General features: G+C 48.6%; 1 protein-coding gene across 1 annotated transcript in view; it reads right to left on the bottom strand.

Moving 5' to 3' along the window:
• GRIN3B (glutamate ionotropic receptor NMDA type subunit 3B) overlaps positions 1–14,483 on the bottom strand; it is a 102,442-nt gene extending 87,959 nt beyond the window's left edge. Inside the window, exon 1 of the mRNA XM_060233135.1 lies at positions 14,290–14,483. Coding sequence (XP_060089118.1) covers positions 14,290–14,483 — 194 coding nt within the window. The remainder of the gene's footprint in view (positions 1–14,289) is intronic.
• Between the last annotated feature and the right edge of the window lie 554 nt (positions 14,484–15,037).

Here is a 15,037-nt window from a genome sequence, read left to right as displayed (position 1 = left end):
TCTGAGGTCGGTAAAATGAGTCCCCAGCTTGCTGGGGGGGAAGTGTAGAGGACTGGGGAAGGCAATGGCAAACCACCCCGTTAAAAAAGTCTGCTGTGAAAACATTGTGAAAGCAACGTCACCCCAGAGTTGGAAATGACTGGTGCTTGAGCCGGGGACCTTTCCTTTTCCTTTCCATTGGATCTTAAATTTGTACCAGTTTGCATTCTGAGCCACTAACTACCAGCTATGTGTGGCTCTGCTCATTGTACCGGATTCCTCGTCTGATGAAGTGCGTTTAGAGCACATGAAAGCTGACGTTCTCAATAAAACTTGGTTGTTCTTAAAGGTGCCACTGGACTCCTGCTTTGTTCAACTGCTTCAGACCAACACGGCTGCCCTCTTGGATCTATCTGCTTTTCCATTGAAAGCTTTCAACACATCCCTGCTTTTGTCTGGCAGACTTTGATACGAGCGGAGCTAGAAATATCCCTATTCTTTGAGCATATTGTCCTTCAAGCATCAAAAGATAAAGGAGGGAAGGAAGGGAAACGTTCTTGTGTAGGAGCTGTTAAGGGTTTGACTTGAAGTGGGAAACTTGGGACGCACTTTATTGTGAGGTTAGAACGAAGGGGAGATTACCTTTTGAAAGCGACAGGCCCATCTGCAAATACACAAGAGGAAGCCGTGCAAGGAGACTAAAGCAAATGTGCACGGCTAAATACGGCAAAATATAAACAGCATTAGAAAACGCTCAATAAAATACTTGTGGAAAAGTTCATGTCATGAAATCATTAGACTACTGTGCACAGACAGTTACATTCAATGCTGACTCGAACAAACGCACCTTAGCGCAACAGGCATAGAACCACAAATTCACTTCGAGTCATGCAGGAAATGCTGGCATCTAGGAACGCAGATGGTGACCGTAGCCATGAAATTAAAAGTCGTCTCCTCCTTGGGAGGACAGCTATGGTGAACCTGGGCAGTATAATAAAAAGTAGAGACATCACCCTGCCAACAAAAATCCGTATAGTCAAAGCGATGGTATTCCCAGTAGTAATGTACGGCTGTGAGAGCTGGACCATAAGGAAGGCCGAGCACAGAAGAATAGATGCTTTTGAGAAGTGGTGCTGGAGAAGACTCTTGAGAGTCCCTTGGACTGCAAGAAATCCAGTCCATCAGTCCTAAGGGAAATCAACCCAGACTGTTCCCTGGAAGGTCAGATGCTGAAGCTCAAATCCTTTGGCCACCAAATGAGAAGGGAGCACTCACTGGAGAAAACTCTGATGCTGGAAAAGACATTAGCCTGCCAACAAAAGTCCGTATAGTCAAAGCGATGGTATTCCCAGTAGTCATGTATGGCTGTGAGAGCTGGACCATAAGGAAGGCCGAGCGCAGAAGAATAGATGCTTTCGAGCTGTGGTGCTTGAGAAGAATCTTGAGAGTCCCTTGGACTGCAAGAAGATCCAATCAGTCACTCCTAAGGGAAATCAACCCAGACTGTTCCCCGGAAGGTCAGATGCTGAAGCTGAAGCTCAAATACTTTGGCCACCCAATGAGGAGGGAGCACTCCCTGGAGAAGACTCTTGAGAGTCTCTTGGACTGCAAGATCAGATCAGTCAGTCCTAAGGAAAATCAACCCAGACTGTTCCCTGGAAGGTCAGATGCTGAAGCTGAAGCTCAAATATTTTGGCCACCCAATGAGGAGGGAGCACTCCCTGGAGAAGACTCTTGAGAGTCTCTTGGACTGCAAGATCAGATCAGTCAGTCCTAAGGAAAATCAACCCAGACTATTCCCTGGAAGGTCAGATGCTGAAGCTGAAGCTCAAATACTTTGGCCACCCAATGAGAAGGGAGCACACCCTGGAGAAGACCCTGACGCTGGGAAGGACAGAAGGCAAAAGAAGAAGGGGACGGCAAAAGAGGAGATGGCTGGACATTGTTACTGATGTAACAAACACGAATCTGAGCAGACTTCGGAGGATGGTGGAAGACAGGAGGGCCTGGCGTGACTTGGTCCATGGGGTCGCAAAGAGTTGGACTCGACTGTGCGACTGAACAACAGCAACAAAAGAACGCGTTCCTAAATGCCAGCATTCCCTGCACAACTCAAAGTGCATTTGTGATTGTATCACTGGTCCCCAATTTCAAGTATACGCCCGGCGAAGCTCTGAGAAACGGCTTTGATTACTGGTCTACCGTGGCGCGTTTTCTTTCCTTTCCGTTGGGAATTTTGGACCAAGCTTGTTTTGAATCCGCGAGTGACAGAAGTTAGAGCAAGGCTCTTTAGCGTTTTTAAAGCTCCAATGTGGACTTTGATTATGGTCTTATGCCTGTGGCACTAAGGTGCGTTTGTTCGAGTCAGCATTGAACGTAATTGTCTGTGCACAGTAGTATAATGATTTCAGGACAAGAATTTGACAAGATCTCCAGACTACAGAGCTCAGTTCCCCAGGAGGAAAGGGATAGAATCATAGAGCTGGAAGGGACCCTCCGGGGTCATCTAGTCCAACCCCCTGCACAATGCAGGAAACTCACAAACACCTCCCCCTAAATTCACAGGTTCTTCATTGCTGTCAGATGGCCATCTAGCCTCTGTTTGGAAACCTCCACGGAAGGAGAGCCCACCACCTCCCAAGGAAGCCTGTTCCACTGAGGAACTGCTCTGACGGTCAGGAAGTTCTTCCTAATGTTGAGCCAGAAACTCTTGATTTAATTTCAACCCATCGGTTCTGGTCCTACCTTCTGGGGCCACAGAAAACAATTCCACCCCATCCTCTATAAGACAGCCCTTCAAGTCCTTGAAGATGGTGATCCTCTCACCTCTCAGCCGTCTCTTCTCCAGGCTAACCATCCCCAGCTCCTTCAACCTTTCCTCATAGGACTTCGTCTCCAGCACCCTCACCATCTTCGCCACCCTCCTCTGGACTTGTTCCAGCTTATAATCATTGAGTTGGAAGGGACCTCCAGGGTCATCTAGTCCAACCCCCTGCACAATGCAGGAAACTCTCAAATACCTCCTCCTAAACTCACAGGATCCGCATTGCTGTTACATGACCATCCAGCCTCTGTATAAAAACCTCCAAGGAAGGAGAGCCCACCACCTCCCGAGGGAGCCTGTTCCACTGAGGAATCGCTCTAACGGTCAGGAAGTTCTTCCTAATATTGAGCTGGAAACTCAATATTTCATTTCATTTCAACCCACTGGTTCTGGTCCTACCTTCTGAGGCCACAGACAACAATTCCATCCCATCCTCTAGAGGACAGCCCTTCAAGGACTTGAAGATGGTGATCATATCACCTCTCAGCTGCCTCCTCTCCAGGCTAAACATCCCCAGCTCTTTCAACCTTTCCTCATAGGACTTGGTCTCTAGATCCCTCACCATCTTCATTGCCCTCCTCTGGGCCCATTCCAGCTTGTCTAGATCCTTCTTAAAATGTGGTGCCCAAAACTGAACACAAGATTCCACGTGAGGTCTTTAGAGGGTGGACTCTGTGGAATGGTACCCCACGGAGCTCCTTGTCTTCCCCAGGTTCCTTCCCCAAAATCAACAGCTGCCCATCTACGCGCCTTCTCTCTGTGTTGGGCCTCCCCCAGTGGACTGGTCAGCCTGAGGAGCTCAGAAAGGCTCCCAGTCTCCAGGCTTTCTGCAAACGATGCAGAACTTACTTCTTAATTACTGTTTTTACGACCGGAGTCATAAACAGCAAAACGATGCCAAATGGAATTATTCCAAGCGGGCAAGAGGGCTGCACTGTACAAAAGGCATCACCAAGTTACTTGGATAAATTGTTTTGGACTTTGGTCCCTAATATTGCTATTAGGTAGCCACTTTGGTGTTGTGGTTAAGCGTGTGGACTCTTATCTGGGAGAACCGGGTTTGATTCCCCACTCCTCCCCTTGCACCTGCTGGAATTGGCTTGGATCAGCCATAGCTCTCATGGCAGTTGTTCTTGAAATGGCAGCTTCTGGAAGAGCTCTCTCAGCCCCTCTTGCCTCACAGGGTGTCTGTTGTGGGGGAGGAAGGGAAAGGAGATTGTAGGTTGCTCTGAGACTCAGTCCTTGCAAGGGCAGCTCCTGGGAGAGCTCTCTCAGCCCCACCCACCTCACAGGGTGTCTGTTGTAGGGGAGGAAGGGAAAGGAAATTGTAGGCCACTCTGAGTCTCTGTCCTTGAAAGGGCAGCTTCTGGGAGAGCTCTTTCAGCCCCATCTGCCTCACAGCGTGTCTGTTTTGGGGGAGGAAGGGAAAGGAGATTGTAGGCCGCTCTGAGATTCTGTCCTTGAAAGGGCAACTTCTGGGAGTGCTCTCTCACCCCCTCCTGCCTCACAGGGTGTCTTTTGTGGGAGATGAAGGGAAAGGAGATTGTAGGCCGCTCTGAGATTCTGTCCTTGAAAGGGCAGCTTCTGGGAGAGCTCTCTCAGCCCCACCTGCCTCGCAGGGTGTCTGTTGTGGGGGAGGAAGGGAAAGGAGATTGTAGGCCGCTCTGAGACTCTGTCCTTGAAAGGGCAGCTTCTGGGAGAGCTCTCTCAGCCCCCCCCCCCACCTCACAGGGTGTCTGTTGTGGGAGAGGAAGGGAAAGGAGATTGTAGGCTGCTCTGAGACTGATTCACAAAGAAGGTATAAATTGGAGGTCTTCTTACATCTGAGGCAGTGATGCTCTATATTCTTGGTGCTTGAGGGGGGGCCACAGAGAAAGGGCTTCTGGAGTTCTTGCCCTGCTTGTGGACCTCCTGATGGCACCTGAGTTTTGGCCACCGCACCGGATGACATAGAGTGTTGGGCTGGATGGGCCATTGGCCTGATACAACATGGCTTCTCTTATGCTCTTATGTCTGTGAGAATTATGCTCTGCATTCTTGGTGCTTGGGGGGGGGCACAGTGGGAGGGCTTCTGGAGTTCTGGCCCTGCTGGTGGACATTCTGATGGGACCTGGATTTTGGCCACTGTGTGACACAGAGTGTCAGACCGGATGTCAGTCTGTATAGTCAAAGCAATGGTATTCCCAGTAGTAATGTATGGCTGTGAGAGCTGGACCATAAGGAAGGCCGAGAGCAGAAGAATAGATGCTTTTGAGCTGTGATGCTAGAGAAGAATCTTGAGGGTCCCTTGGGCTGCAAGAAGATCCAACCAGTCAGTCCTAAGTAAAATCAACCCAGATTGTTCCCTGGAAGGTCAAATGCTGAAGCTGAAGCTGAAATCCTTTGGCCACCCAATGAGAAGGGAGCACTCACTGGAGAAGATCCTGATGCTGAGAAAGATAGAAGGAAAAGAAGAAGGGGACGGCAAAAGATGAGATGGCTGGACAGCGTTACTGATGTAACAAACACGAATTTGAGCAGACTTTGGGGGATGGTTGAAGACAGGAGGGCCTGGCGTGACTTTGTCCATGGCGTCGCATAGAGTTGGACTCGACTGTGTGACTGAACAACACACATCTTTGTCTTAGCTCAGGAAGGATGACCCCAGAGTACACTAATTTATGCAGGAGCTCACAATTTTAATGCCAGTAGCTCACAACTTTAATGCCAGTAGATCAGAACTTTAATTCCAGTAGCTTGCAAAGTAGAATTTTTAGCTCACAAGACTCTGCAGCATAGAGGGAACATGGCTTAGAAGTCTCTTTGCAACCTGTCACTGTCTCCATTCAAGCCTGCACCTATAGGACATCCCACCTTCTATACATGCATAGCAAGTTTTAAGGTTTCTGTCTGTTTTCAGCATTTCAGCATCAGACAGAAGCGGAACTGGTTCAGCTTTCACCGCACACAGAACAGGAATTCTAGGGATCTGTTAAACGCCTTGATGGGCAGTTTAAGATGTACAGTGATTGCCAAGGGAAGAGAATTGTTAGCCCTGACGGTTTATAACGATATTTGTTTCCTCTTGAGGAGTTTCGCCTCCTTTCCTCAGGGAGATCAATAAACGGTTCACAAACTATTAAGCCCTGACTCTGCTTAAAGAGGAGGGAAAGCCACAAAGATTCTTTTGGCAGTAGTAGGAAAACCACACGCCAAAACACAACGATTCAGCTTCTTGACCCGGCTCAATGGGAGGGTAGAATGAATTCGGTGCTGGGTATTGGGAGGCGATAGAAACCGTTCCTCTGAGCATAAGCACTGTGTATAATCACAGTCAAGCCCTTCCTACATGGGATTGTGGAAGGGATGCCAACTTCCAGGTGGTTGAGAACCTGGAGATAACCGTGCACAACTATACTAATTGATACAATGACTACTCTGAAATTATTACACCCATTGTATGCTTCTGCTAATGGCTTTATAACACTCACTTTGCAATTATTATCATATAATACCTGTTACAATTTTGTTGTTGTTGTTCAGTCGCAGAGTCGAGTCCGACTCTTTGCGACCCCGTGGACAAAGTCACGCCAGGCCCTCCTGTCTTCCACCATCCTCCGAAGTCTGCTCAATTTCGTGTTTGTTACATCAGTAACGCTGTTCAGCCATCTCCTCTTCTGCCATCCCCTTCTTCTGTTGCCTTCTGTCTTTCCCAGCATCAGGATTCTCCAGTGAGGGCTCCCTTCTCATTGGGTGGCCAAAGTATTGGAGCTTCAGCTTCAGCATCTGACCTTCCAGGGAACAGTCTGGGTTGATTTCCCTGAGGACTGACTGATTGGATCTTGTAGTCCAAGGGACCCTCAAGAGTCTTCTCCAGCACCACAGCTCAAAAGTATCTATTCTTCTGCGCTCGGCTTTCCTTATGGTCCAGTTCTCACAGCCATACATTACTACTGGGAATACCATCGCTTTGACTATACGGACTTTTGTTGGCAGGGTGATGTCTCTACTTTTTATTATGCTGCCCAGGTTCGCCGTAGCTGTCCTGCCAAGGAGCAAACGTCTTTTGATTTCATGGCTGCAGTTACCATCTGCAGTGATCTTGGATCCCAGAAATGTGAAGTCTGTCACTGCTTCCACGTCTTCCTCTTCTATTTGCCAAGGTGTGATGGGGCCGGATGCCATGATCTTAGTTTCCTTACAATGTTACAATTATCAAAGATTTCAGGTTTTCACGGCTGGTAACATCATTAGGGTTTGTAGAATCTTTCGGGCTCAAGTGCCGTGTTCTACTGGAGAAAGTTTTTCTTCCAGTCGCTTCGTTCTCAGCTGCGGAGAACATCCTCAGTGGCGTTGCAGCCAGAGCAGGCGCTCTGACCTGCTTGGCTGCTGTGCATTGAGATGCATTGAGAACATCCTCAGTGGCGTTGCAGCCGGAGCAGGCGCTCTGACCTTCTTGGCTGCTGTGCATTGAGATGCACAGCTCAATGCACAGCAGCCAAGAAGGTCAGAGTGCCTGCTCCGGCTGCAACGCCACTGAGGATGTTCTCCGCAGCTGAGAACGAAACGTCTGGAAGAAAAACTTTCTCCAGTAGAACACAGCACTTGAGCCCGAAAGATTCTACAAACCCTAATGATGTTACAATTGTCTTAAACAATGAATTCCTATACAATGAGTAGGATAATCATACAGAGTCCATAAACATTCAGAATTGACTCCTCTTTATCAGTATCATGGATGAGTAAGGTGACAATAGTTCTCTCCAAGAATAAGTGACACATTTCCGGTAACAATATAGACGTGTTCCGGTAGAAGAGTCCTTCATCTGACTATTCATTAATTTTCCTGGAACCAATGATCAATTCATGAAACATACAACAACTTCCATTTCCAAAGCATAAAGGTTTTCTCTCACGTCCTAAAGCCAAGCTGAACAATTTTCCTGGAACCAGTGCTCAGTTGCTACAAACGCATGAGTCTAGTCAATTACTCTCAAGACATGGTAGTTTCTCCAGAGGCGTGGCCCAACCTCCAGGTGGTAGCTGGAGATCTGGAATTACAAATCTGTTCCCCTGGAGAAAATGGCTGCTTGAGAAGACAAACCCTAAGGCATTGTACCCTGCTAAGACCCCTTTCCTTCCCCAAACCCTCCCTCTCCCAGACTCCACTCCACAAATCTCCAGGTATTTCCCAACCCAGAGTTGGCAACCGTAGATTATGGACTTCAAAAGTCTGGAAGCAAAAAGGTTCTCAGTGAGTATCTACTCACTATGAAGTGTTTTCATCCACCTTGGTTTAGTCAGGCCTTGGATTCAGCAGGAGCTCACAGGAGCACAGCTCCTGAACCTTTCTGAGGGTTCCCCCTTCTCCTCCCCACCTACTTTCTCCATTGAATAGAAGGTGCAGCTGCATAACAAGCCCGAGATGAGCTCCACAACCTATTTTTCTACAAAACGACCCCTGCGTATAGTGGTTAATTGCATGGACTCTTATCTGGGAGAACTGGGTTTGATTTCCCACTCCTCCACTTGCAGTTGCTGGGATGGTCTTGGGTCAGCCAGAGCTCTAGCAAAGCTGTCCTTGAAAGGGCAGTGTTATGTATGTAGAATTATGCCTAGTATCTGGGTATTCCTATTTAGCTCACTGGAGCCGGAAGAACGGAGCTTGGGGAACTAGGGACAATGGGCGGCGGTATCCTGATACCTGCTGCCCTGCACCAATCATAGGGTCCTGGCCAGTTTGAACGGACCAATAACGTGCTAGCGTGGGAACCCAGAGTTGTATATAGTTATGGCCCTGTTGGCCGGTTCTCCAGTCTTGTAGTGCAGCCATCGACCACGCTGCCTCTAATGAAGAGCTGTTATCACTGTTATCTCGTCTCCTTGATGCTTTGAACCCGCTATATTACAGGCAGCTTCCAGGAGAGCCCTCTCAGCCCCACCTGCCTCACAGGGTGTCTGCTGTTGGGGGAGGAAGGCAAAGGCGATTGTAGGCTGCTCTGAGACTCTGTCCTTGAAAGGGCAGCTTCTGAGAGAGCTCTCTCAGCCCACCCACCTCACAGGGTGTCTGTTGTGGGGGAGGAAGGGAAAGGAGATTGTAGGCTGCTCTGAGACTCTGTCCTTGAAAGGGCAGCTTCTGGGAGAGCCCTCTCAGCCCCACCCACCTCACAGGATGTCTTGTGGGAGAGGAAGGGAAAGGAGATTGTAGGCCACTCTGAGCCTCTGTCCTTGAAAGGGCAGCTTCTGGGAGAGCTCTCTCAGCCCCACCCGCCTCACAGGGTGTCTGTTGTGGGGGAGGAAGGGAAAGGAGATTGTAGGCCGCTCTGAGACTCTGTCCTTGAAAGGGCAGCTGCTGTGAGAGTCCTCTTAGTCCCACCTGCCTCACAGGGTGTCTGTTGTGAGTGGGGGAAGGGAAAGGAAATTGTAGGCCACTCCGAGTCTGTCCTTGAAAGGGCAGCTCCTGGGAGCGCTCGCTCAGCCCCACCCGCCTCACAGGGTCTCTGATGTGAGGGAGGAAGGGAAAGGAGATTGTGAGCCTCTCTGAGATTCTGTCCTTGAAAAGACCGCTTCTGTCAGAGCTCTCTCAGCCCCACCTGCCTCACAGGGTGTCTGTTGGGGGGAAGAAAATAAAGGAGATTGTAAACCGCACTGAGTCTCTGATTCAGAGAGAAGGTTGGGGTATAAATCTGTGGTCGTCTTCTTCTGTATTTTAGCCTCTAGATTGGGTTCCCAACTTCCAGGTGGCACCTGGATATGTCCCACTGTTACAGTTTATCTTTAGGTGACTGAGATCAGTTCCCCTGGAGAAAACAGCTGCTTTGGAGGGCGGGGACTCTGTAATGTTATTCCCTACTGAGGTCCTTTCCTTCCCCCACATCCCGCCCTCCCTGGGCTCCACTGCCCCAAATCTCTAGGTATTTTGCAAGCCAGAGATCACCACCCTACCTCCAAGTGATAATCAAGGGAATTTTCAGCCCAGAGGAAAGGAAAGGTCCCCTGTGCAAGCACCAGTCGTTTCCGACTCTGGGGTGACATTGCTCTCACAACGTTTTCACGGCAGACTTTTTACGGGGTGGTTTGCCGTTGCCTTCCCCAGTCCTCTACACTTTTCCCCCGGCAGGCTGGGGACTCATTTGACCGACCTCGGAAGGATGGAAGGCTGAGTCAACCTGGAGCCGGCTACCTGAAAACCCAGCTTCCGCCGGGGATCAAACTCAGGTCGTGAGCAGAGCTTAGGACTGCAGTACTGCAGCTTTAACACTCTGTGCCACGGAACAGAACCAAACATCAAAATCCCCCCCCCCCCCGTTTTAAAAAACAAATCAGATGTTCTGACTTTAAAAATAATTTTTAAAAGTGATATTAAAGGCTTCAGTGCTCAGCAACAGCTGTGCCAAGGCAATCAGCATCTCTCTCCTGCTTTTAAATTTATAGAGCATTTAAAACACCACAGGAAACTCAAAGGTGAAAGAATCTTGGCCCAGCTGTTCTGGAGAAGACAAAAAATGCTCTCTCCCTCCCCTGCGCTGCCAATAAAAAAAATTATTTCTTGCAATTACAAACAAAACCTTGCAGGGCTCACCCATTCCCCGAACAAATTAACTCCGATACTCCAGGGTCGAAAGATGGATTTTTTTTTTCCATGCACAGTTATAAATGAGTATTTGGGGGCATGAAAAAGAGAGTCTGCAAGGGAAATTGGACCTCAGAGCTGTCTGGCTTCCCTCACATATTACATCTGCAAGACTCGCGCTTCGCTTGTCGAATGTGAAGGAGAGATAAAGAGGAGCTTGACGTATCTCCCTGTTAAATTTCCGAGTGAAGAAGAACTTTGGTTCGTCTTCCCTGACTCTGTTATGCATAGATTCATAGAATCATAGAGTTGGAAGGGACCTCTAGGGTCATCTAGTCCATCCCGCTGCACAATGCAGGAAACTCACAAACCCTTCCCCCTAAATTCACAGGATCCTCATTGCTGCCAGATGGCCATCTAGCCTCTGTTTAAAAACCTCCAAGGAAGGAGAGCCCACCACCTCCCGAGAAAGCCTGTTCCACTGAGGAATCGGTCTATTTAAAAACCTCCAAGGAAGGAGAGCCCACCACCTCCCGAGAAAGCCTGTTCCACTGAGGAATCGGTCTATTTAAAAACCTCCAAGGAAGGAGAGCCCACCACCTCCCGAGAAAGCCTGTTCCACTGAGGAATCGGTCTATTTAAAAACCTCCAAGGAAGGAGAGCCCACCACCTCCCGAGGAAGCCTGTTCCACTGAGGAATTGGTCTATTTAAAAACCTCCAAGGAAGGAGAGCCCACCACCTCCCGAGGAAGCCTGTTCCACTGAGGAATCGCTCTAAAGGTCAGGAAGTTCTTCCTGATGTTGAGTTGGAAACTCTTTTGATTTAATTTCAACCCATTGGTTCTGGTCCTACCTTCTGGGGCCATAGAAAATGATTCCACCCCATCCTCTATATGACAGCCCTTCAAGTACTTGAAGATGGTGATCATATCACCTCTCAGCCATCTCCTCTTTAATCTAAACATCCCCAGCTCCTTCAACCTTTCCTCATAGGACTTGGTCTCCAGACCCCTCACCATCTTCATCGCCCTCCTCTGGACTTGTTCTAGCTTGTCTATATCCTTCTTAAAATATAGTGCCCAAAACTGAACACAATACTCCAGGTGAGGTCTTACCAGAGCAGAGTAAAGCGATACCATCACATCACATGATCTGGGCACTATACTTCTGTTGATACAGCCCAAAATTGCATTTGCCTTTTTAGCCACCGCATCACACTGTTGACTCATGTTCAGCATATGATCCACTAAGACCCCTTGATCCTTTCCCCACATACTACTGCTAAGACAAGTCTCCCCCATCCTATAACCATGCATTGGATTTTTCCTACCTAAATGCAGAACTTTACATTTATCCCCGTTAAAATTCATTTTATTGATTTTAGTCAGTTTTCCAGCCTGTCAAGGTCATCCTGTATCCTGTTTCTGTCGTCTTCTGTGTTTGCAACCCCTCCCAATTTAGTATTCTCTGTAAATTTAATAAGCATTCCCTCTATTCCTTCATCCAAATCATTTATAAAGATGTTGAACAAAACAGGTCCCAGGACAGATCCTTGAGGCACTCCACTTGTCACTCCTCTCCAAGAGGATGAGGAACCATTCACAAGCACTCTTTGGGTGCGATCTGTCAACCAGTTACAGATCCACCTAACGGTAATCCAAACCACATTTTACCAACTTGTCAACAAGGATAGTAAGTGGAACCTTATCAAAAGCCTTACTGAAATCAAGATAATCAATGTCTACAGCATTCCCCTGATCCAGCAAGGTAGTCACGTTCTCAAAAAAAGAGATCAGGTTAGTCTGACATGAGTTGTTCTTGAGAAAACCATCTGGCTCTTAGTAATCACATCCATTCTTTCTAATTGTTCCAGGACTGACTGTTTGATGATTTGTTCTAAAACTTTTCCAGGTATAGACATCAAGCTTACGGGTCGGTAGTTACCCGGATCGTCTTTTTTCTCCTTCTTGAAGGTGGGGACAACATTCGCCTGCCTCCAATCTTCCGGCATCTCTCCTGTTCTCCAAGAATTCTCAAAAATAATAGCCGGAGGCTCAGAAATTACACCCGCAAGCTCTTTTAGAACCTTTGGATGCAATTCATCTGGCTCTGAGGGCTTAGTTTCGTTTAAAGAAACTAGGTGTTTATGTACAACCCCTATGCTGATCCTAGGTTGGAACTTCATACCCTCCTTATATGTTGTTTTTGCCACGTTGAGCACCGTTCCCCTCAAAAGAGAAGACTGAGGAAAAGTAGGAATTGAGCAGTTCCGCCCGCTCTTCATTACCCGTTACAATTTCACTTCCTTGCCCTCGCAATGGGCCTACTGTGTCCTTGCTCTTTTTCTTACTCTGAACATAAGAAAAGAACCCTTTTTTGTTGTTTTTAGCATCTTTGGCCAGCCTAAGCTCATACTGAGCTTTAGCTTTCCTAACTTTTTCTCTACAAGCACTGGTGATTTGTTTAAAATCATCTTTGGTTATAAGGCCCTCCTTCCAGTTCCTATAGGAGTCTTTTTTATTTCTCAAGTCTTTAGAGAGCTGTTTATGGAGCCACTTCGGCTTCTTTAGGCTTTTTCCATTTTTTTCTTCTCACGGGAATCATCTGCGATTGTGCTTTCGGTATTTCGCTTTTAAGAAACTCCCACCCCTCCTGAATCCCCTTCCTCCTAAGTATTTCTGGCCATGGAATTTTACCCAGCATAGTTCTGTTTATCAAAGTTTGCCTTTCTGAAGTTCAACCTATAAGTCTGACCACATATAGCTTTTCCCTTCCCTAAGACTGTAAATTCCAAAATCACTTTTTAAAAGTCTGGTTCACAAGTTACTGTGCAGCACACGTGTACAATCTGTGTGCAGGGTTCATTTAAGAACATCAGAAGAGCCCTGCTGGATCAGACCAGTGGTCCATCTAGTCCAGCATCCTGTCTCACACAGTAGCCAACCAGTTCCTCTGGAGGGCCAGTAACATGACATAGAGGCCAAGGCCTTCATAATGACATCAGGAGAGCCCTGCTGGATCAGACTAATAGGCCATCTAGTCCAGCATCCCGTCTCACACAGTGGCCAACCAGTTCCTCTGGAGGGCCAACAACAGGGCAGAGAGGCTGAGGCCTTCATAAGAACATCAGGAGAGCCCTGTTGGATCAGACCAGTGGTCCATCTAGTCCAGCATCCTGTCTCACAGTGGCCAACCAGTCCTCTGGAGAGCCAACAACAGGGCAGAGAGGTCAAGGCCTTCATAAGAACATCAGAAGAGCCCTGCTAGATCAAACCAATAGGCCATCTAGTCCAATGTCCTGTCTCAAACAGTGGCCAAAGAGCTCTCCTGAGACCCTCCCTAATAAGAACATGAGGAGAGCCCTGCTGGATCAGACCAGTGGTCCATCTAGTCCAGCATCCTGTCTCACACAGAGGCCAGCCAGTTCCTCTGGAGGGCCAACAGCAGGGCAGAGAGGCTGAGGCCTTCATAAGAACATCAGAAGAGCCCTGCTGGATCCAACCAGTAGTCCATCTAGTCCAGCATCCTGTCACACATAGACTGTGGCAGCCACCACAGTGCTAAGATCGTCACTCTGGGACTCCAGGTAAGCCGCAGCAGCCATTTTGTGGCTGTCTCCACTTCCAGCAGCAACCATTTTGTGGCTGTGCCCATTCCAAAGATGCCCGCAAGCTCCGGAAGACTCGGGGACTCCTTCTCTAGATTCTCGCTATGCAACGTCTGAAACGGCTTTTCAGTTTCAACCTGTGTTTGAGGAGCCAGCCTGGATAAAGGAGAGCCTTTGTGGAGATCAGCCGACTGAGAAGACCAAAGAAGCCATATGCCGCCGCCCGCCCCCGCTTAATTCTGTAGGCTTCCCTCCCAAGCGTGCACTGACCCCGGACTGGCTCTCGGCCTGGTCCCAAGGATCGCCTTCCTTCTCCTCCTGCCAAACCGAACATCCATTTCACAGTCGGTGGCACCAGTTTTTGACATTTCACGGATGGATACAGCCCGACGGACCTTGTAGCGATGAAGCACAGGGGACGCCTCAGCGGCTGAGGAGCTGGCTTGGCTGTGCCCACGTGGAGAAGCGGAGTCAATGAGAACCTGAGAGAACAGCCCTGCCGGACCAGGCTGAGGCACCATCCCATCCAGTGTCCTGCTGCGCACTGTGGCCAGTCATGTGCCCAGCCCCACAACAGAGCATCAGGCCTCCCCTACCATCGCTCCATAGCAACACATATCCAGAAGGCCGGCTCTGCGTTGGGAGAAATACCAGAAGTTTCTTTGGTGGGGGAGGGAATTAGGGTTGCCAATCCCCAGGTGGGGGCAGGGGATCCCCCGGTTTGAAGGCCCTCCCCCCACTTCAGGGTCGTCAGAAAGCGGGGGGAGGGGAGGGAAATGTCTGCTGGGAATTCTTTTATTCCCTAGGGAGATTTATTCCCACAGAAAATAATGGAGAATTGATCCGTGGGGCTCTGGGGGGGCTGTGTTTTGAGGTGGAGGCACCAAATTTTCAGTATAGCATCTAGTGCCTCTCCCCAAAATACCCGCCAAGTTTCAAAAAGATTGGACCAGGGGGTCCAATTCTATGATCCCCGATAGAAGGTGCCCCTATCCATTATTTCCTATGGAAGGAAGGAATTGAAAAGGTGTGCCGTCCCTTTCAATGTGATGGCCAGAACTCCCTTTGGAGTTCA

Source organism: Heteronotia binoei, chromosome 2, assembly GCF_032191835.1.
Source record: "Heteronotia binoei isolate CCM8104 ecotype False Entrance Well chromosome 2, APGP_CSIRO_Hbin_v1, whole genome shotgun sequence".
NCBI classification, from domain to species: domain Eukaryota; kingdom Metazoa; phylum Chordata; class Lepidosauria; order Squamata; family Gekkonidae; genus Heteronotia; species Heteronotia binoei.
The sequence above is the reverse complement of the archived record's forward strand: the minus strand, read 5'-3'. Positions and strand labels throughout refer to the sequence as shown.